Source organism: Nymphaea colorata, chromosome 4 (genome assembly GCF_008831285.2).
Source record: "Nymphaea colorata isolate Beijing-Zhang1983 chromosome 4, ASM883128v2, whole genome shotgun sequence".
NCBI lineage: Eukaryota > Viridiplantae > Streptophyta > Magnoliopsida > Nymphaeales > Nymphaeaceae > Nymphaea > Nymphaea colorata.
Window position 1 is genome coordinate 6,242,616 of NC_045141.1, and position 22,518 is coordinate 6,265,133.

Sequence of the window (22,518 nt, forward strand, 5' to 3'; positions counted from 1 at the left end):
CTTCTTACAAACACTTCCCTAAAACCTTACTACAAGTGTAAGAATTTAAAAGTGGCTGTAAACAAAAGAGAGTTGAAACCATTGAATTCCTCAGGCTTTTAGAAAACTTCTTACTGAAGCTTTTACAACCTGAAAATTCAATGGTCTGTCGAAGACACCATCATTAATTTATGTCAAGCACAAAATTACTATGAAAAAGCAGGTGAAATTTACCACCCCAAGCCAAACATGCCTTGAAAAGCATGCATAACCCTTCCCCTATGACAGAAACTTGATCCTTATATTTAATTATAACAGCCTTCGAAGCAAAAACATTTAACCACCATCCTCCCATCCTTCATCCTACCAAATGCCACCTATACATGTGCACCCATGTAACACCTGTCTCTATGCGTGCAGCCATGCATAAAATTTATGGCCATAATGTGAAGAAGACTACCGGCTTAGGAGCTTCAAGTTTTGTCTGAAGATCAACATGAAACATTGTAAATAGAAGATGGTGTTGAGGTGTAAATATAGCTGGGGGACATATTTTGATCTCATCATGATAGCAGGCAATCCTAGCACCAACAGCCACTTGTGTATGAGCCCACCTCTGAAGTGAAGAACCTGAATCTCTTGGATATATTGCCTAGGCAAAGTGAATGTGTCAGCAATAAAACAAACTGCAAGTGTTCAGATAACATTGACAGTCAATCACCTCAAGTGGCTCCCTACGAATATCAATGTCATCTTTTCTCAGTTCCACCCTAATAAACAAGTTCCTTTTCCTGCTCAAACTCATAATCAGTGGATAGACATAAAGGCAATGCAGAAGCTGTGAAAATGGTTCGCTTTTTGTTGTCGCACGGAAGTCAAATGCAATAAACTGCAACCACAAATAAACATGGCTTACATAGGATTAAATAATGTAAGTGGCACAAAATCAGAGTCAGCCAGCAAAGTGAGCCAAAGCAGCTCAATCTTCACATATGTCCTGCTCCAACTTGTATGACGTTTAAGCAAACCAAAATAAGTGACCATAAACAAAAAATGATAAACGTTCCTTAGGACTTAATGAGTAGACGGATAGTCAGATAATAGTACTTACATCTCCACTTCCTAGTTCAAAATTATTGCCCTGAATAATTGCTGAACCATTCCTGTGTGCTTCTTTTCCATCCAACACGTTCCACTTGAAATGAGCATTTTGAGGCCTACCAGAACCATTGCCTGGAAATTTCGGGAAAGTAGAATCTACAAATTGATCGACCGCATCAGCTGGTTCATTGTTAACACTTCCATTTTCAGAAACAGTGTCAATATCACCGTTCCCTGTCTGCAGTTTTTCTACTTCCAACCGCAGGGTACCCTTTACTGGTTTATGGATTTTCCTTTTAGGATCCTGGATTAGAGAAACAAATGCAAGAATAATATAACATCATTGAAGCAAAATGGTTCATGACAGGTCATCTCAAGTTTCTCTACAACATATGAGCAGCTCAAAAGAACTATGCTGTATAAGGCTATAAGCAATTCTATGTAATTGTTAAATTGTTTACTATAATGTATGTATGTCCATATACATAATACATAAGTTAGAATATGGACTTTTCTTTCAGGATCCTGGATTGGAAAAACAAATGCAAGAATAACATTACATCATTGAAGCAAAAGGTTCAACACGTGTTATCTCACCAACATATAAGCAACCCAAAGAAAGAAAAACATATTATATTTGCATGCCGTGTTGTTGTTAACTTTTTATGCACATAATATGCATAATATCATACTAGATATGTCCCAAATAAAACACACACATTTACAGAAACAGAACAGTGTCCAGCAAAATGGTATATTGGTGTAGCTGATACCTGCAAGAATTCAAGCCACTTTTTCACTGAAAAAAAGACCTTAACACTTTCATAAAGTAATTTCTCACTTGAAATATCACATAAATGCAGTCAACCACAAAATACAGACGCGATATAATCACATATACAATTAATAATAAACAACTCATATCCCTAACAATCAATATCTTAAAACCCGGTGAGCAGTTTTTCTACTTCCAACCGCAGGGTACCCTTTACTGGTTTATGCATTTCCCTTTTAGGATCCTGGGTTAAAGAAACAAATGCAAGAATAATATAACATTATTGAAGCAAAATGGTTCATGACAGGACATCTCAAGATTCTCTACAACATATGAGCAGCTCAAAAGAAGTATGTGTTAAAATATAAATCCTTCACCAGCACGTTGAAGAGGAGTCTCTTAGGATTCTACCTCCTTGTAGAATGTGTTAAGATACTTAATGTCCTTCTAACATGTGAAGAGTCTCCTAGGATTCTATGTTGTAGTTAATATCCTTGTAATATGTGAAGTCTCTTAGGTTTCTATGATGTAATTAATGTCCTTGAAGCTTGTGAAATCTCTTAGGATTCTACGATTGGAGACTCTTAGAATTCTGGAAATGGGATTATAAATAGAGGCCGTGCAAACCATTTTGGCCACCGCTTCTTCTCCTCAGTTTCTTCTTGTTTTCACTCTCTCTCTCTCTCTCTCTCTCTCTCTCTCTCTCTCTCTCTCTCTCTCTCTCTCTCTTCCTGCGTGAGTGCTGTTTTCTGGTTACAGATATTGGTATTAGATTTCTATCATGGTATCAGAGCGCCAGGTTACGTTATCTCTACCAAACGAAATGCCCAAACAGGTCTGATCTGGTTAGAACTCTTTTCTCATCTTGTCTCTATCCTGAATTTACTTTTCTCTTGCGCAATTCTTGTTCCTTTTTCTTCTTGCTTACCCAAGGACACATCTTGTTATATCGTGTCTTCTTTCCCTCTCATCTTCTACCTATATACCATCCTTTCTGCTGTCATGGAAAACCTTTCGCATTCTGGCATGTCCTCAAGTTTTCTTCCTCACCTTATTACCGAAAAACTCAACCATGAGAATTATCTGATCTGGAAAAGGCAAATCATGCCTTTCATAAGAAGTCAAGGCCTCTTTGGACATCTCGATGGTTCAACAAAGGCTCCACCAATATCCGTTTTACAGGAAATAAAAAATGAGGCAGGAGAAGTTATTGTTGTTCATGAAGACAACAATCCTGAACATGCTATGTGGATGAGACGTGATCAAAGTCTGGTTGCGTATATTTTGTCCACTTTATCTCAACAAGTGTTACTTTCAGTTTCTGATGATTGTACTGCAGAAGAATTATGGGAAACCCTTGCTGATACCTTTTCCCAAATATCATAAGCTCGAATTATGTACTTAAAGAAAGAATTTCAGAATTTGAGCAAAGGTTCAACGTCTATCATGGATTATTTGGGGCGTATTAAGGCCATCGCAGACCAACTTGCTGCATCGGGGAATAACATTTCTGATAAGGAAAAGGTGCAGCAAACCTTTGAATGGACTTGGGCATGATTATCATGCTTTTATTACAGCTCTTGAGGTCCTTCCTGTTCTGCCTTCCTTCAACGAACTACAAGGTAAACTTCTCCAACATGAAATGAATATGAAAAGAGTCATTGAAAGGACTGATCAAGGGAACTCCCAAAATGTGTTGGCTATGAATGTAAAGTTTGGTAAGAGCCATGGGAAGTCCAACCATGGTGGTCGTGGCATTCTACCAACACCACATAACCAAGGTATGTCTCCTGTGGATACTTCAAGAAAAATACCAATTTGTTTTCAGTGCAACAAGAAAGGACACATGAAGGCACAGTGTTGGTTTAATCCTCAAAATAAAAACAAAGGGGTAAGACATGATTATAAACAAGGAGGACAAAGTTCTAAATCCACCGCTGAAGATATGCAACAGCTATTGGTGACCGCATTCTCAAAGATGACTATAAAGCAAAATGAGCAGGGAGAATGGTTCTTGGATTCAGGTGCAGCTACCCATGTGACAGGAAATGCAGGTAAATTGACTAACTTATCCCCTCATTACGGTAGAAGTTGCATTATAACAGGTGATGAAAAATCTCATCCCATTACACATATTGGAAATGCACATATTCCATTGTCATCCTCGTCTCTATCATTGTCTAATGTTGTTCTTGCTCCCAATATAAAAAAGAACATCATATCCATTTCTAAACTCATTGATGATACAAGCTCTTCTGTTGAATTCACACCTTCTTCTGTCTATGTCAAGGACCTCCAAACGAAGAAAATGTTCGCTAGAGGGGAGCGTCAAGGGAATATGTACGTCCTCAAGGAATGTCTACCCAAGGATTCATCCACTTTTGATATAGGATTGAAGACATTTTCTCTTTCTCATAATGCGTCATCAGTGCCAAGTTCTTGCCATTTTCAATCAAAAGTAAGGGGCCCTAACCAATTTTTGGAGTCTGATTTGTGGCATAGTCGGCTAGGACACTGTGGTCGACATTTCATTGAAAAACTTGTCACAGATAGTCTCATTCCAAGATCAAGTTTACCTCTTACTTCAAGTGTCAAAAAATGTTCAAGTTGTGGACTTTGTAAGAGTCATGTTTTACCTTTCCATAATATAAATCAAAGAGCTTCCAAACCTTTTGAAACTATTTTTTCTGATGTATGGGGGCCAGCCCCTATTGATTCCATGTCTGGGTCAAGATATTATGTCTTATTCATTGACTCTTACTCACGTTTCACCTGGATTTACTTTATGAAACACAAATCAGAAGTACCTCACATATTTCGAAACTTCTATGCCATGATTCAAACTAAATTTTCATCCAATGTGGTGCATTTTCAATGTGATGGAGGGGGAGAATATTCATCGCTTGATTTTATTGAATTTCTACGTGAAAAAGGGATAACTAGACAAATTTCCTGCCCTTACACACCACAACAAAATGGTGTAGTTGAGCGGAAACATCGACATATAGTTGAAAGCGCCATGAGCATGATGCATGATACTAATGTGCCCATTTCCTTGTGGACTGAAGCCTTCCATACTGCTGTATACATAATAAATTGTTTGCCTATGACACTCTTGATGTATAAATCGCCATATTTTACACTCTTAGGCAAACAACCTGATTACAAGAACTTGAAGGTTTTTGGTTGTGTATGCTATGTTCACGTTGATGCTGCCTTGAGGAACAAGTTTCAAGACAAAGCTATTCAATGTAGATTCGTTGGATACGCTGATGAATATAAAGGTTTTCGATGTTATGATCCAACAACTAAACGTATCAAAACTTCAAGAAATGTCATTTTTGATGAACATAGTTTTGATAATACAAATGAAATGCCTATGACCATTGAATCTTATGATCCCTGGACCAGTACACAGTTATTCAATGCAGATCCTGTTGTAGAAAATGATATGCCTCAAAATGAAGATCCAGAGAAAGCAATACAACCGTCGGATATAGCTCAAAGTGAAAATCAAGAAGATCCAACACAGTCATCAAGTCATCACGAAAGCAATAATGAAGAACCGAGCAACGATGCACATCGGTATTCGGGTCTTATCTACAGTCGACGACTAAGGGACAAAGATGCTCACAGAAGAAGACAACATGCCCCACCTTAGAAGATCCCAACGCATTCGTCATCCCATTCACAGGTGGGTTAGCTATGATTCTTTATCACTTGATTTTCAGTTATTCATGGCAAAAATTGGCAAGGAGGAAGAACCTACTTCATTTGATCAAGCATCAAAATCACATCATTGGAGAAAGGCTATGAAAGAAGAAATGGATGCCTTGCATGAATGTGGAACATGGGAGATCGTTCCGAGGCCACACGAAAAGAACGTAGTGCGCTCCAAATGGGTATACAAAATTAAATACAAACCTGACGGCAGCATAGAAAGACACAAAGCAAGGTTAGTAGCAAAAGGGTTTACACAACAATATGGAGAAGATTATGATGAGACATTCAGCCCTGTGATCAAAATGGGAACAATTCGCGTGATTATATCATTGGCAGTTGAATATGGATGGAGACTACATCAAATGGACGTGAAGAATGTTTTTCTTCATGGTGATTTAAGGGAGGAAGTATATATGGAACAACCTCCAGGATACACGAAAGGAGACTCTCATGCATGGGTTTGCAAACTAAGAAAATCTATTTATGGACTTAAACAGGCCTCACGCTCGTGGTTTGACAGTTTCTCTTGCAAGATTCAAGAATATGGTTTTCGGAGATGTCCTCTAGATCACTCTCTTTTCATTTATCGAAAGGAAAACATATTTATTTTACTTCTTATATATGTTGATGATATTGTTATCACAGGCAATTCAGAAAAACACATAGAAGAAGCTAAAGTTTTGATGATGCAAAACTTCAAAATGAAAGAGCTTGGTGATTTACGATTCTTTCTTGGAGTGGAGATTGATAGGCACAATAATCGCCTCACATTGACACAACAGAAATACACGTTGGATCTGCTGAAAAAGTCAGGTATGTCTGATTGTAAGCCTGTTGGAACTCCTAGTGTTCTAAATCAAAGACTAAGTGCTCAAGATGGGGAGTTATATGAAGATCCTACGCAATATCGAAGTATTGTTGGGGCACTTCAATATCTTACATTTACTAGACCATATATTATATATGCTGTGAATCAAGTATCTCAATTTATGCATGCACCTAGAGATACTCACATGGATGCTGTCAAAAGAATATTAAGATATCTTAAAGGGACAGCAGGAGATGGCTTAGTTTATGGTAAGAGTGAAAATATAACTACTAGACATCAACTTATGACATTCACAGATGCAGATTGGGCTAGAGATCCCGATCAAAGAAAGTCCATTTCTGGTTTTTGTATTTTCATTGGACGTAATCTTGTGTCTTGGAGTTGTCGAAAGCAAAAGGCAGTAGCAAGATCCAGCACTGAAGCTGAATACAGATGCATGGCTGCAGGTACTGCTGAAGTTACATGGGTTAGACATTTGCTAGAAGACATTGGAGAAAAGATTAAAACATCAATGTTAATGTGCGATAATCAAAGCGCTATTAACATTGCCTTTAATCCCGTACAACATGGTCGAACAAAGCACATTGAGATTGATCAACACTTTGTTAGACAAAAGGTGGAAGACAAGGAGATTCAGCCTATTTATGTTCGTACAGATGAATAAGTTGCAGACTTATTTACAAAAGGATTAACAAAAGAACGATTCTGGTTTCTAAAAGCCAAGTTGTACATGGTGCAAAACTATGCACAACTTGAGGGAGGGTATTAAAATATAAATCCTTCACTAGCACGTTGAAGAGGAGTCTCTTAGGATTCCACCTCCTTGTAGAATGTGTTAAGATATTTAATGTCCTTGTAACATGTAAAGAGTCTCCTAGGATTCTATGTTGTAGTTAATATCCTTGTTATTTGTAAAGTCTCCTAGGATTCTATGTTGTAGTTAATATCCTTGTAATATGTGAAGTCTCTTAGGTTTCTATGATGTAATTAATGTCCTTGGAGCTTGTGAAATCTCCTAGGATTCTACGATTGGAGACTCTTAGAATTCTGGAAATGGGATTATAAATAGAGGCCGTGCAAACCATTTTGGCCACGGCTTCTTCTCCTCAGTTTCTTCTTGTTTTCATTCTCTCTCTCTCTCTCTCTCTCTCTCTCTCTCTATCTCTTCCTGCGTGAGTGCTGTTTTCTGGTTACAGATATTGGTACTAGATTTCTATCAGTATGCTGTATGAGCAATTCAATGTAATTGTTAAATTGTTTACTATAATGTATGTATGTCCGTATACATAATACATACGTTCGAATATGGACTTTTCATTCAGGATCCTGGATCGGAAAAACAAATGCAAGAATAACATTACATCATTGAAGCAAAAGGTTCAAGACGTGTTATCTCACCAACATATGAGCAACCCAAAGAAAGAAAAACATATTATATTTGCACGCCATGTTGTTGTTAACTTTTTATGCACATAATATGCATAATATCATACTAGATATGTCCCAAATAAAACAGACATATACAGAAACATAACAGTGTCCAGCAAAATGGTATATTGGTGTTGCTGATACCTGCAAGAATTCAAGCCTCTTTTTCACTGAAAAAAGAGACCTTAACACTTTCATAAAGCAATTTTTCACTTGAAATATCACATAAATGCAGTCAACAACAAAATACAGAAGCCATATAATCACATATACAATTAATAATAAACAACTCATATCCCTAACAATCAATATCTTAAAACCCGGTGAATTGGCTTCTTGACTCAGACCAGATCACATCCACCTAGTCAACTCAATAGGTGGACTCGGGTTATCAGAAATCAGATTGACTCAATCAGAAAATGTCCTGTCTGGACCAAGTCATGGTCACCCAAGACTAGCGCAACTTCTATTAATAATTTTTTTTCCAAAGAATCGAATGTGGTTTTCCATCACTAAGGCCACGTTTGATGGCATGGATTTTTTGAGGGGGAAGAATTTTTCCAGGTAAAAAAGCCATGGTAAATGTACGGTTGGTTAAACTTTCCTTTTTCCTAATTCAGGCCATGTTTGATAGCCTGGATGTTTTTTTCGAGGTAAAATATTCCATGTTTGGTATGCAAGAAAATTTTTTCATGAACAAATGTAAATTTACTGCTGAACAACCATCTTTCTCCTGATACCATGACTGTGTGTCATGGGGCATTAGAGTCGGTAAGCAGAACAGCATCAACGCGGGGAGTTGCCATCCGGCAGCAAGCATCGGAAACCGTCGTCCCCTCAGGAATCCTCAAAGCTTTCGACAATCTCAGCTTCTTGACAGTCCTTTCCCCACCAAGAGAGCAGAACGAGGAGAAGACAATACCTTTAAATGGAAGGAAGAAAGGCCAAAACCACGAAAAGGGGAGGTCCCAAATAGGACGGCGAAAGTTTGTCAGCATCAGAAATTCAAAAAACTATCAGAAAGGGAAACTAAAATATCAAGAGAAATAAGAAGAATTCGATCAATCGTTCGGAGAGACTTACGAGAGTTGGTGAGGAGGGGAGGTGGGCTTGGTCCCATTCTCGGTAGGGATGGCCTTCTTAACGACGGAGGAGGCATGCTTTGCGTTCATGGAGTGATGCAGCTTTGATGCCAATGGTGGCGCGGGGCCAGCCGCCTGCCCGATTCCTTCTCCTTCCCCAGCCACCACCACCACCCTGTCTTTCCTCGCGTCGCCCCCCTCGCCCTCCCCAACTCATCGAAGAAGCCCTAACGGCTACAAAAAAAATCGCTCGAAAAAAGTCGGACCCTCTGGGGTCCGACTTTTTTCCAGGGTAAATTTACCCTGGAAGCGAGTTTTGAGCGGGGAAAATTTTGCTAAGTTTGATGGCGCCGGTTGAATCCGTACAAAAAAGAAAATTTTCCCTCCATCCACAGTGTTTTTCGTGGCCATCAAACGTGGCCTAAGAGTTACGAATTATTACTCAATTGAGTTAAGCATCGCACTTTTGTAAAACTTACAACATTTGACCTATTTTAATTTGAAAACCAAGGTTTGCAAGAGCAAAAACCTGATTATTAGCATAACTTCATCCAACACCTTTTTTCCAGCTTCTAATTGCTTTTCTTTCTCATTGCTTATTATTTAAGGAGCAATTCTAGTTTGGATGTGCTTCTAGATGAAGTTACTGCACTTACATCCCAAGTATTCAAGCCACTCTTATCACTTTTTTCTATGTTTATATGATGCATCAAATTGACCAGCAAGTCACAAGTCAACAATGGATTAGCAGAGTCCCAAGTCACTGGGGTTCAAACCGTTGCTAACAATGCATAGACATACACATAATTAACACATCGAGAAGAATTCTTATGCATATGCAAAGACACAAATATACAGAAATGCCATTGTGGCATTACCTTTATTAGATGAAGAACATAAAACAGGGACCCAAAAGGCAAAAAGGCCTTGGTAAAGAAGTCAATTATTTGATACTCAAAACATCAAATTTGGAAACGAAAATATAACTCGTCAGAAATTTTCCTCTAGAATCAACATATGCAGTTCACATGAAATGGTCAAAACTCTAAAGTCAGTAAACAAAATAATCATCATTAGACAAGATCCAAAACAACCACTGAGAATGTGCAGCATACATTTCACATGACACAGTCCGACCAGGGCACCAGATAGAACTGAAACAGATAAAAGATGCATAACCTAGTGGCCATAATGTATGGCAACAAGCCAGAACCTTTTTCATCATCAAAAATATATGAAGCTGCAACTATAATGATCGTTAAATATTGTAGCTTACAAAAAAGAACATTTCTCACTTGAAAATATGTAAACTTCAATGCATTACGCTTCAGGAATTATAACAAAAATACATGGTCGAGCTATAAGCAACACACAGAAAGCAGAAGAGAGATAAACTTGATATGCAAACCTGGAGTGAGTCTTCTGTATAACTTTCCTTCACTTTATTCAGATTTGATATCTCAACAATCACAGAACTTCCACTTGAATACTGAGCCAGCTTGCTATCAGATGAGATTTTTGCAACAGGTTCAACCATACTTTCTTGGGAGCTGGATCCAGATAAACTAGGAGCCAATGGACTACTTGGAGATGCAGTTCCACCAACAGCAACATTGCTTTCAAATAGTGGAACTATTGCCCAAGCAAATGATTCTCGGTATGGCATGATCCTGGACCATACTTGAAGCTTCTGCTTTTCCCTCTCAGTCAAATGAACCTAACAGACAGAAGGAAAAAGATTTTAGCTCACACGGCTTACTAACTTACTAAGTGCATTTATAGGCAATCTATCATGTGAATAAATATGTTATTATGAATTAAAGAGGAAGTTTTGTCATATATCACTGTAGCTTCAGTTCATGAGAGAATATTCTAGTTTGCATGGCTTACTCAAATACTACAAGCAAAACCGCATAAAACATATTCTGTTCCAGTTATAATGAAAATTATATGGAAAATGCTCAGCCATTGAGCATATCACAAAAAAATGGTCAACTTTTCAATCTTTATATTTTGCCACACACTTTTTCAAGGTAATTCTCGAATCCATGTACCTCCATTCATGTCACCAAAGTCAAAGAAGCATTAAACAGAGAAAAATACGAGTTTGCCCCTTCTAAAACATAAACAACATTCATTCAAAGTGCTCTCTCTCTCTCTCTCTCTCTCTCTCTCTCTCTCTCGCTATGGCTCCTGCATGAGTCACACACCAAGCTCAAACGTCCTGATTTTCCTTCTACATACAAATAGCAAAAAATGATCTAGTTGGATTTTGTAATTCATGACAATAATCAAAGGCAAAGCTCCTATGCTTCATGACTTACCAAGAGTTTGCCAAGGGAAGCAACGGCCAAATAAAGAGGGGCATATGCCGCTGACATGCCGATTACCGTAGTCACAGTGGCATGCAAAGGGCATGCTACCACATCTCCTTCCCTCTCCCAAAAAGGTTAAGGTGCATCCACAATTTCAGCAAAATGTTCTGTCATTTTGCTTCCTCTACATCGCCGAGATACCAAAGAATTTGTTGCAGGAGAAAGAGGATGAGCACTGCCCATTGAACATGATGGCTTTCTTCTCTCTGATTTCCAGACTTAAGATTTGGAGCAAGCATTCTTAGCTTTTGTTAGTCAATTCTTATATGTTAGTTGATTCTTACATACACACACACACACACAAAGAGATAAAGAGTAGTGTGAGGAACTTGTAGAAATCAATTGGATATTTTGAAGATGGTGAGGAGTAATTAATGAGGTCTGAAGATAAAGTGTAGGGAGAGAGGGAGGATCTTACCACCAAGAGAGCACCGAGAAATCTATCACAAAAAGTGCAAGAAGGGAGGAATATTAGATGACACACGTCTTTTTTTTTTTTTTTTGGGTTAAGGATGTATTTGTAATCCCAGATCCCACTCAATATTTTCCATCCATGCCTCTCTTAGAAATAATTTATCAAGATTTTTTTTTCAACCCAAGCATTACAAATTAAGATTTTAAATGTTGAATAGTTCTTTCTAAAACATTCAAAAATTGAGGGGTCTTTTTGTTATTTCTTCTAAAACAACCGTCAAAATAAAAAAGTCAAATGGAAACATAAAAATGCCACACAATTAACATATAGGGATTGAAAGTCATATGTATGGGATACACCCTCTACTATGCCATATAGGTATGGGTATGTGTGCTAGTACAGGTATAGACCATTTTCAAAAAACTTGGGTACGAGGGTTTAGTCGCGCGTGTGTGTGTGTATGTGTGTGTGTGTATAGACAAACAAAAAATAAGAATTCAAATAAACAAAACAATATATATATACAAACAGAAAATAAGAATTCAAAGTTCAAACAAACAAAACAACACATTCATGATCCAAAATTTATAGATTGTGAAGAAGAAGCTAATGAACAAAGTATAGAAGTAACAAACATACTAAAAACGAAAGCAAAATTTAATAAACAAGTGAAACAAATAAAAACATTATATGTTAATAACTCTAAAAACAGAATCAAAAGTATGTTGGAAAAAATTAAATTAAGCAAAATTAAGCAATTTGGATCGGTACCAATTTAGAAGGTACCCAAATGTGTCCAAGTATCCGTTTTGGGTATGTGTACTGAAAGCTAACAAGTAGCTATCGACCTCCCTCTCTGTTTTAGGTTTCTGTCTTAAGCACACAAAACCCAGCTTCGGTAGTAATCTCATTCATTTCTTAGGGTTTTAATTCCCCTTAAGGTATATAATATAATATATATATATATATATATATATATGTGTGTGTGTGTGTGTGTGTGTTCTTGTGCGAGTGGGTGGGTTTATAAGTTTATAAACAGAAACAGAACTAAAAACGTAAAGACATGAGCAAGGCAGTGTTAGGCCTGCACCTAACAATTCCCAACCCCCCCCCCCCTAAAAATCTTTCGTAAACACCTTGTTGTCATGGTGTGAAAGTTGAAATGTGCCTGGCAATCTCCTCTGCAGGCTCCCAGGTTGTTGGCATGTCTTCGTTGTGACTCCATTCAATTAGCCATTCAGTGGTACAGGAACCATTGTTGTGACTGTTCTTGCGAATGCCCAGACATCTGAAGGGTTGAGGTGTGGTCTGGTCCTCAACAATGGGAAGAGAAGCTACTGCATCCTGAGTGGTTGAATGGGAGCAAACCTTTGAGACGTGGAAGACAGGATGAATGTTACTTCCTTTAAGGAGCTGCGGTTCATAGGCTAAAGAGTTCCAAACTTCCTGACGAACTTATGAAGTCCGATGTAACGAGGGGCCAGCTTATTGTATCCTTAGGGTAGGTGAAACCCCTGCACCGTGAGTGGGTCTGTGCAATTATACCCTATCAAATTCTTCAAAGTGCGACTCGTGATGTCTGTGGTTGTATTGGAGGACCATTTGATTGCGAGCTGCAGCTAGATGCTCCTTTAAGTCCTTAAGGACTGCATCTCGACACCTGAGTCGAGTGTCAACCTCTTGTTCCCTGGCAGTCCCTAGTTGGTAGCGACAAACATCAGGAGGAGGCCTGCCATAGACAGCTTCGAAAGGGGTGGTTCTAGTGGATGAATGTCAGCTGGTATTGTAAGAAAACTCTGCCCATGGTAAGTGATCTACCCACAGTTAGGGTTGCAGCACTGCAAGACAACATAAGTATGTTTCAAAACAATGGTTTACAACCTTTTTTTGCCCATCTGTCTGTGGGTGATAAGCGGTGCTCATTTGCAGTGTTGTGCCCTGCATGCGGAAATACTCCTTCCAAAAGTTGCTGAGGAAGATGGGGCCCCTGTCGCTGGTTATTGTCCGTGGCATTCCATGAAGTTTTCCCACGTTTTTGTAGAAAGCGATGGCAATAGTCTTGGTGGTATAAGGATGAGAACTTGGCGGTATAAGGATGAGACAAGGGCAACGAAATGGGCATATCTTGAGAGGCGGTCTACCAAAACCATTATGATTGATTTGCCTCTGGACAGGGGTAATCCTTCTACCAAATCCATGGAGATATCCTCCCATATAAGCTAGGGCATAGGAAGAGGCTGTAGCAGTCTAGCTGGCCTCATGGTTTTGTATTTATTCCATTGGCAGATGTCGCAGGTTGGTATGAAATCCCTGACAGATCACTTCATCCCTGGCCAATATAAAATTTGGTGCATCCTCTTATAAGTGGCTTCCACTCCTTTTCTCTTTCCATGCTAACTCTGCCCTAACTGATCACATGGCTGAGATATGAGATCTCCCTCATTCCGAGTGAGCATTTTGAGGGGCTTAGCGTGAAAGTTGGTTCTGTTGCAACACGTTAAGCACAGTTCGCAGGTGTTGTATGTAGTCTGCGTTTTCCTTACTGTAGACGAGGATATCATCGAAAAACACTAAGACAAAACATCATAGGTAGGGCTAGAACAGGTCATTCATCAATGACTGAAAGGACGAAGGTGCATTCATTAGGCCGAAGGGCATGACAGTGAACTCGTAGTGCCCGTCGTCAGTATGGAAGGCAGTCTTGGGAATGTCCTCCACTGCTACCTGATTTGATGGTAACTGGAATGCAAATATAGCTTAGAGAAGAGGAGTGCTCCCAGCAGTTCAACAACATGGATGGGATATCGGTCCTTAATGGTGATGGCATTCAAGGCAAAGTAATCTACGCAAAGCCGCCAGCTGTCGTCCTTCTTCTTGGTCAACAAGTCAGGGGATGCAAAAGGGCTCCTACTTGGCCAAATGACCCCTGATTCCAGCATATCTTGCACAAGATGTTCCACAGCCTCCTTCTGCATTGGGTTGTAGCGGTAGGGCCTGGATTTCATCGGTTGCACCCCTTGCTGCAATTATATGTGATGCTCATGTTGTCGCCAAGGGGGAAAACTGGTGGGTGGCGAAAAGACCTGTTGAAATTCCTGGAGCATACCATTGAGGGCTGGGATACAGAAGGCTGTTCGTTGTGGTCAGGGTTGACTGGTTCCCTGTTTCGGCAACAGCAGGAAAGTAGTTGCTGGTCCTTTGAGTAGACGCATGGCCGATTTTTCTTTGCAGACCTTCCTGGGAGCTGTTGTGAGTGTTAATTTCTCCTCTCCTGGGCCGCGGAATTGCATCTTCATGCCAACGAAATCTCAGACCACTTCTTCAATGTCACACAACCATTGGATTTCCAAGACCAGGTCGGCTCTAGCCATGGCGAGAGTGTACAATTGGACAAGGAAGCTGTGGCCCTATACTTCAAGTATTTCTTGGTGAGATCTACCCCTGCACTTGAGGGTACTGGCATCCCCAACCACCACATCGAAGACGGGTTGTGTCTCTACACTGCACCCCAGAGCATGGGTAGATTTCTCACAAATGAAGTTGTGTGTTGATCCAGTGTCGATCAACACCTCACCTTCTGGCCATGCAGTCACCCTTCAATTCTCATCAGTTGGGGAACCTCATCCCCTGCGAGCGCAGGGAAATCTCCGGTAGTGCCTCTTCTACCAGGGCTGTTGTGTCTTCGGCTATTTGGTTTTCTTCTTCTTCGTCAGGGAGGGCCCTCCCCTTCTTCAACCAAATACATATGTAACCGTCGGTAATTATGCCCTGGTGCCCATGGGCGATTGCAATGGAAGCATATGCCCTAATGCCGCTTTTCCTGTATTTGCTCGGGGAGATGCCTCACGACTTGTGGAGGCAGGTTGCTCGCCTTGGCCCCAATCGCTGCATAAGGGAGAGATTCTACGTTCATCGGGCATCGTTGAATGATCATTGCGTCAGACCAGTTCCCGCCAGTGATGTGCAGTCGTCAGTATTTTTCTTCCACCGTGCGAGCGGTTTCGAAGCATTCTGACAATGTTCAGGGTTTCAACGCATGTACTTCGATTTGTAGCTTGTCCTTAAGACCTCGACAAATGACCCAATAAAGGCCTCTAGGAGCCAGCCACAAACCAATTTCGCAATTGCCTTGAAATTTTCCTGATACTCTACCACCTTGCCCATCCACCCCTCCAAGCCCCCTATCACCGGTTCCACCTGGTTCCGATGGTGCTCCACAACCGCTGTTGCGTCCCTTGCAGTGATCCTCTCCGCCACAGTGTTTGCGCTCTGACACGTTGAACATCCCTCTCTGTTTTAGGTTTCTGTCTTAAGCACACAAGTAACATGTTGAACAAGAAAAGTTTTATGTTTTAGGAGGTTCCTTGTAATATTAAAGAGTTATAAGATCTCTTTAATATTTTCCTTATTTCCCATTGAGTTATTTTGTAAATCCCTTTTCTACCCTAATCTCTTTTATAAGAGAGATAAGGGTTATCGTAATAATGGTTCTTTCAGTTCAATCTCACGGCAGCTTCTCTCTCTCACTCTCTTCTTCTCCGCTGCAACATGGTATCAGAGCTACAGACGTGACTGGAGACGTGGAGCAAACAGCCGGCGCGCGGACAGCGGACGTCCATACATCTGGCGACGTGAAGCACACAGCCGGCGCGCGGACGTGACGCACACCGTCGGCGATCCTCCGTCTCCTTTCAGGCTTGATCTCTTCCACTTCCTCTGTTTCTTTCTCCTTCACCTCTCGCCAGTTCTAGTTGTTGTTTTCCAGCAACGGAACAGTGTGGAGGAGTCTATTCACACTAGGAGAAATGCGTGAATAGACTCCAGCCGTGGATTTTCAGAAGTGTATATAGTATCGCAGCTGTGTGGGAGTTTGCGCTGATTAATCGCCTATGATTTGATATGTTATATGATCAACGCAGCCAAGTGGAGGACTGCTATCTATGACGTCTATGGCAAGTTTATGTTGATGGTCTTATTTGCTGTCGTTATTCATGATCTGTGAAGGATAAACTGTGGTACAGCAGCGTTAGATGCATAAATAGATAAGTCGTTGGTTAGCGCAAACAATACAAATAGTGGGGATTCGTTTTCAGTTGTGGGCTTGCTGATAGGAGCGTTTTTCTGTCTTCAGATTGCAGTCTTCTTTGTTGTGGTATTGCTGTCAACAGTTGGACAGCAGGTTGATTGTTTCTGCGCACCTAACGTTGCCGTGTGGGACGTCTGTTCTTGTTGATCAGTTTCTTTTTCAATAGAAATATATATGTATTTTCTCTTGCTATTGGTGGTTGATCTCTTGTGGACAGATTTATGATGGCTGAAAGTAATAAATCTGATTTTTCTCATGAAGTTAAAAGTGGAGGAAATCCATTTTCGTATGGTTCTACTGTAAAGTTAGATGGATCTAACTATGAGATTTGGTCTCGTGTGTTTGTCTGTGATTGGACATCAAAAAGAGCATGTTATAGAAGAAAACGAACCTGTTGAAAAGAGTGGAAAATATAGTTCATGGAAGGGAGATAATAATATTGTCATGTCATGGATCATGAATAGTGTGCAACCCCAAATTGCATCAACTATTGCATACTACACCTCGGCTAAGCAAATGTGGGATTTCTTGAAACAGACTTACTCGAATGACAAGAATATGAGCAAAATATTGCAGGTAGAGGAGGAACTACTTAATCTGCAACAGGGTGACCAAAGTCTTGCTCAGTACTTCGCTTCCCTTAAGTTCATCTCTGAGCGACTTAAAGCAGTACGTCCTCCATGTCCAACATGTTATAAGACCCATGGTGAATAGTCTATGGTTGCGAAATTCCTACAGGGTCTCTCCTCTGAATATGCAGTAGCAAAGGCTCAGATGCTGACTGGAGCAGAAATCCCTGATCTAGCTGAAGCCTACAACAGGCTTAGTCGTCTTACTGTGACCCTCTCTCACCTGCCAGTGATATCCATGCCTCTGCCTTAGCAGCGGACGGAGGACGTGGATGCGGTTTATTCAGGGGAAGAGGCATGGGTCGTGGGTCAGGAGGTCGGGGGAGATTTCAGTGCACTTATTGTGGGAAAATAGGTCATTTGGAAGACAGATGTTGGGATAAACATGGTCGTCCTACTGCAGCGCCATCCTTAGGCAGAAATGTTACATCAAAGCTGGAGAAGAACTCTTTACAATCTTCTATTGGAGCGGCCCAAGCAGCGTCATCAGTAGTAGATGGGTCTTTATCTTCTTCTCAGCCTGAGACAATGACTGTGAGTATCAATAAGTCAGAGTATGAGGACCTTTTAGCACACAGATCTACTCAGCCATCGGCCTCCACAGTTATGACTGACATGACTGACAGCGCTATGTCTGTTGACACTATCTCACATGATACAGGTACTACTTGGATTATTGATTCAGGGGCATCGAGGCACTTTTGTAGTAAGCCTTCTATGTTTACTGTGCTACATTCACTACCTCAGATACGTCATGTGAGACTTGCAGATGGTAGATTGTCACCCATTATGGGATATGAAGATATCAAGATCTCTCAATCTATGACTATTCCCAATGTGTTATATGCTCCTAAGTTTCCCACAAATTTGTTATCTGTCGGACAATTGGTTAATGATTTACATTGTCGTGTTACGTTTGACTCTGGTTTATGTTCATTTCAGGACTTGCCAACTGGGAAGACGATTGGTGGAGGCTATGAGAAAGGGGGCATCTACTTCCTTTTGGATCCCGTGGGTATTGCAGCATCAACGATCACATCGTTGTCCTCCTCGTTCCAGTGGCATCTCAGACTTGGTCATCCATCTGTCTCCAAGCTCCGTCATCTCCTTCCACATCTCTCCTTACCAGAGTCGTTCCAGTGTGAAGCTTGTCAACTTGACAAACACACTCGTAGTAGTTATTCATTGAGTCTTAGTACGTCCAGTTGTGGACTATTTGATCTTCTTCATGTTGATGTGTGGGGTCCTAGCAGAGTTGCTAGTAGGTCAAGATTTCGTTATTTTCTTGTCATCGTAGATGATTATTCTCGAGTCACCTGGGTTTTCCTTTTGAAGGAAAGGTCTGAAGTCATATGTACTCTCAAAAACCTTATTATTGAAATAAAGACCCAGTTTGGTATTCTGGTTAAAAACATTCGCACTGATAATGCTCTTGAGTTTAAGGCATCTACCTTAATGAAGTTCTACTCAGATAATGGCATTTCTCCTCAGTTTACATGTCTCCATACTTCCCAGCAAAATGGAATAGTTGAGCGAAAACATCATTAACTTTTAAATGTTGCTCATTCCCTTATGCTTCATACTAATCTCCCTGCATATTTTTGGGGAGATGCTATTCTTACTGCTTGCTACTTAACCAATCGTTTACCCTCATCCTCCATTGATAACCAGATCCTCATTAAACTTGTGCACCCACAAAGATCCTTGTTTCCAGTGGCTCCCAAAGTATTTGGTTGCACATGCTTTGTTCACATTCTTGGACCCACACGTGACAAATTGGGAGCCCAGCCATTAAATGCATTTTCATTGGCTACTCCAGAAACAATAAAGGCTACAAATGTTTTGATCCTTTTACTCAAAAAGAGTATATCAGTGCGGATGTCACATTCTTTGAGTCTCAACCTTATTATAGCCTCACTCCTATATCTGCTGAGATGCCACGCTCTCCAGACCCACTACCTATTCCTCCTATTCCTTTGGAGTCGTTCCCTGTTGAATCTCCTTCGTCTGTTGTGTCCAAGTTTCGTGATCCACCGCTGGTCTACACACATCGACAGGACCCTTCTCATAATCCTTTGCCAACCGTTTCTCAGGAAATAAGTACATCTGAAGTGCATAGCCCTACTCATTCTGATCCTTGTCAAGACTTACATATTGCTCTTCGCAAAGGCAGACGACAATGTACTTTACATCCTATATCTCATTTTGTGTCTACTGATAGGGTTGGTAAAAATATGCAACAATTCATTCATGCTTTGGCTGCTCATACAGTTCCTACGTGTCACCAGCAGGCCTTATTAGACACCCAATGGAGACGGGCTATGCAAGATGAGATGGATGCCTTAGTGCAGAGGGGCACTTGGAAACTTGTTGATCCTCCTCCTCGATGTGATATTGTTGGCTCAAAGTGGGTATTCACAGTTAAGTATAATTCTGATGGTTCTTTGGAACGATACAAAGCTCGATTGGTTGCTAAGGACTACACGCAGACCTACGGTGTGGATTTCTTTGAGACCTTCTCTCCAGTTGCTCGGTTGGGAACCATTCGTCTTATTATTTCTGTGGCTGTCCACCATGAGTGGCACATGTATCAACTGGATGTCAAAAACGCCTTTTTGTATGGTGATCTTGATGAGACTGTCTATATGCATCAACCACCAGGATTTGAACGACAGGGAGTGTGGAAAAGTGTGCAAGCTGAAGAAAGCTATTTACGGACTCAAACAGAGACCTCGTGCGTGGTTTCACAAGTTTTCCGAGGTAGTCTCACAGTGTGGCTTTGTGAGATCGCCTCTTGATCATTCCTTGTTTATCAAGAAGGCTTCCAGAGGTATAACTGTTCTCGTGGTTTATGTTGATGATATTATCCTGACGGGTGATTCTGATCAAGAAATTTCTGATGCAAAGCTGTTTCTTCAAAAACACTTTGTGACGAAAGATCTAGGTCCTCTACGATACTTCTTGGGAATAGAAGTTGCTCACAATAGGAAGGGTGTTGTTCTCTCTCAACGGAAGTATGTTCTTGATTTATTGCAGGACACAGGAATGCTAAGAGCTAAACCGGCAAATTTACCTATGAATCCACGTATACATCTTCATGATGACCAAACAGAATTAGTGGATTCTAGATCTTACAGATCCCTTATTGGAAAACTTCTCTATGTTACCGTGACAAGACCAGACATTAGTTTTGCAGTGGGAAAACTAAGTCAATTTATGGAAAAACCAAGGAAAGTTCATTGGAATGCTGCTTTGATGGTGGTTAAATATATGAAATCTTCTACTGGCAAAGGCCTTTTGTTCACAAAAGGCAAGACTTTGGAAGTGGAAGCCTATAGTGATGCTGATTATGCTGGCTCAGTAGAGGACAGAAAATCTACCACAGGATTTTGTGTATTTGTGGGAGGCAATCTCATATCGTGAAGAAGCAAAAAACAAGGTGTGGTGTCAAGATCTAGTGCAGAATCCAAATACAGAGCTACGGCTCAAACAGCAGCAGAAATGACGTGGGCTAGATCCATGCTATCCAGCCTAAGTGTGTCAATCACACTTCCCATGAAGATGTATTGTGACAATCAAGCAGCCATACACATTGCAAACAATCCAGTTTTTCATGAAAGAACTAAACATATTGAAATGGATTGTCATTACATTCGGGATCTCGTTCAAGCAGGAACCATTGCCACTGTTCATGTTCTTTCAGAAGATCAAGCTGCAGATATCTTCACCAAAGCTCTTCCTATTGGTGATTTCTCTAGATGTTGTGACAAGCTGAGCATGTTTAATATGTATGCTCCAGCTTGAGGGGGAGTGTTGAACAAGAAAAGTTTTATGTTTTAAGAGGTTCCTTGTAATATTAAAGAGTTATAAGATCTCTTTAATATTTTCCTTATTTCCCATTGAGTTATTTTGTAAATCCCTTTTCTACCCTAATCTCCTTTATAAGAGAGATAAGGGTTATCGTAATAATGGTTCTTTCGGTTCAATCTCACAGCAGCTTCTCTCTCTCACTCTCTTCTTCTCCGCTGCAACATAACACAAAGACCAGCTATGATAGTAATCTCACCCATTTCTTAGGGTTTTAATTAGGCCTGGGCGCTGGGCCCGGTCGCCACTGGGTACCCAGTACCCGGCCCGGTTCAGGCTCGGGTACAGGCCTTAAATTTTCATGTCGGGTTTTAACCCGTTGTGCCCGCCCCAACCCGACATCATAACGGGCCGGGACCGGGTTAATAAATCGGCCCGTTGGGACCCGTTCGGCCCGTTAACTTGTGTACATTTCAATTTCGAACGATACTTAGGATTTTAATTTGGACTTTCGAAAGAGAAAGAGCTAAGCCACCGGCACCGTTGCCGCACCGCCGTCGATTCGCCATAGCCATCGTTGACCTTCGGTCCGCCGCCATCGACCTTCAAGGAAAGATGGCATCAATTCAAATAGAGAAACATATTTGAGATATTCATATTGTTCTTTCCTTCATAATCTTGGACTGTGGCTGGAATTGTGAGAGGAAAGCAGAGAGTGTAACTGAGAACGGTGAGAGGGAGAAGCAGACCCAAGCAGGGAGGGCAAGAGAGACTCAGAGAGAAAGAGAAACAGGAAGAGGGAAAGCAATTACCTGTGCCGCGCCGCCTCCTTCCTTCCCCTCGGTTCCTCTTCTTCCTCAACTTCTTCTTCCTCTTCGTTTCCGCCTCCTTCCCTTCAATTCCTCTTCTTCCTCAACTTCTTTCTTCCTCTTTGTTTCCGCCTCCTCCCTTCTCTGTTTGTTCTTTTTTCTTCTCCTTCGTTTCCCCACAGGTTGGATCCGGACCAAACGGTTGGGCCTGGCCCGCCCGACTGTCAATTTAAAAACGGGCCAGATCGGGCCTTGGACTGGGAAGACGAGGCCCAGTACCCGGCCCGGCCAGTCCGGTTAATAAACGGGCCGGGTAGCGGGCCGGTCAGATCCAGCCCATTTTCTTAATGGCACTTCCAAATCAGGCCGGCCCGATGCCCAGGCCTAGTTTTAATTCCCTTTTATGGTATATATATATTTTGTGCGAGTGGGTGGGTTTATTACATGACCTAACCAATGTTGTGAGAAGCGTACGCTTCA

At 40.9% G+C, this 22,518-nt stretch overlaps 1 protein-coding gene across 5 annotated transcripts in view; it reads right to left on the minus strand.

Moving 5' to 3' along the window:
- The window catches only part of LOC116252636 (guanine nucleotide exchange factor SPIKE 1), a 96,592-nt gene that overhangs the window by 64,234 nt on the left and 9,840 nt on the right, over positions 1 to 22,518 (minus strand). For all 5 annotated transcript variants that reach the window (XM_031627033.2, XM_031627028.2, XM_031627031.2 and 2 more), the window contains 4 exons: positions 10,326 to 10,634; positions 1,091 to 1,384; positions 701 to 868; positions 440 to 631 (listed from right to left, as the gene is read on the minus strand). In XM_031627033.2, the coding sequence (XP_031482893.1) occupies positions 440 to 631; positions 701 to 868; positions 1,091 to 1,384; positions 10,326 to 10,634 (963 nt within the window). The remainder of the gene's footprint in view (positions 1 to 439; positions 632 to 700; positions 869 to 1,090; positions 1,385 to 10,325; positions 10,635 to 22,518) is intronic.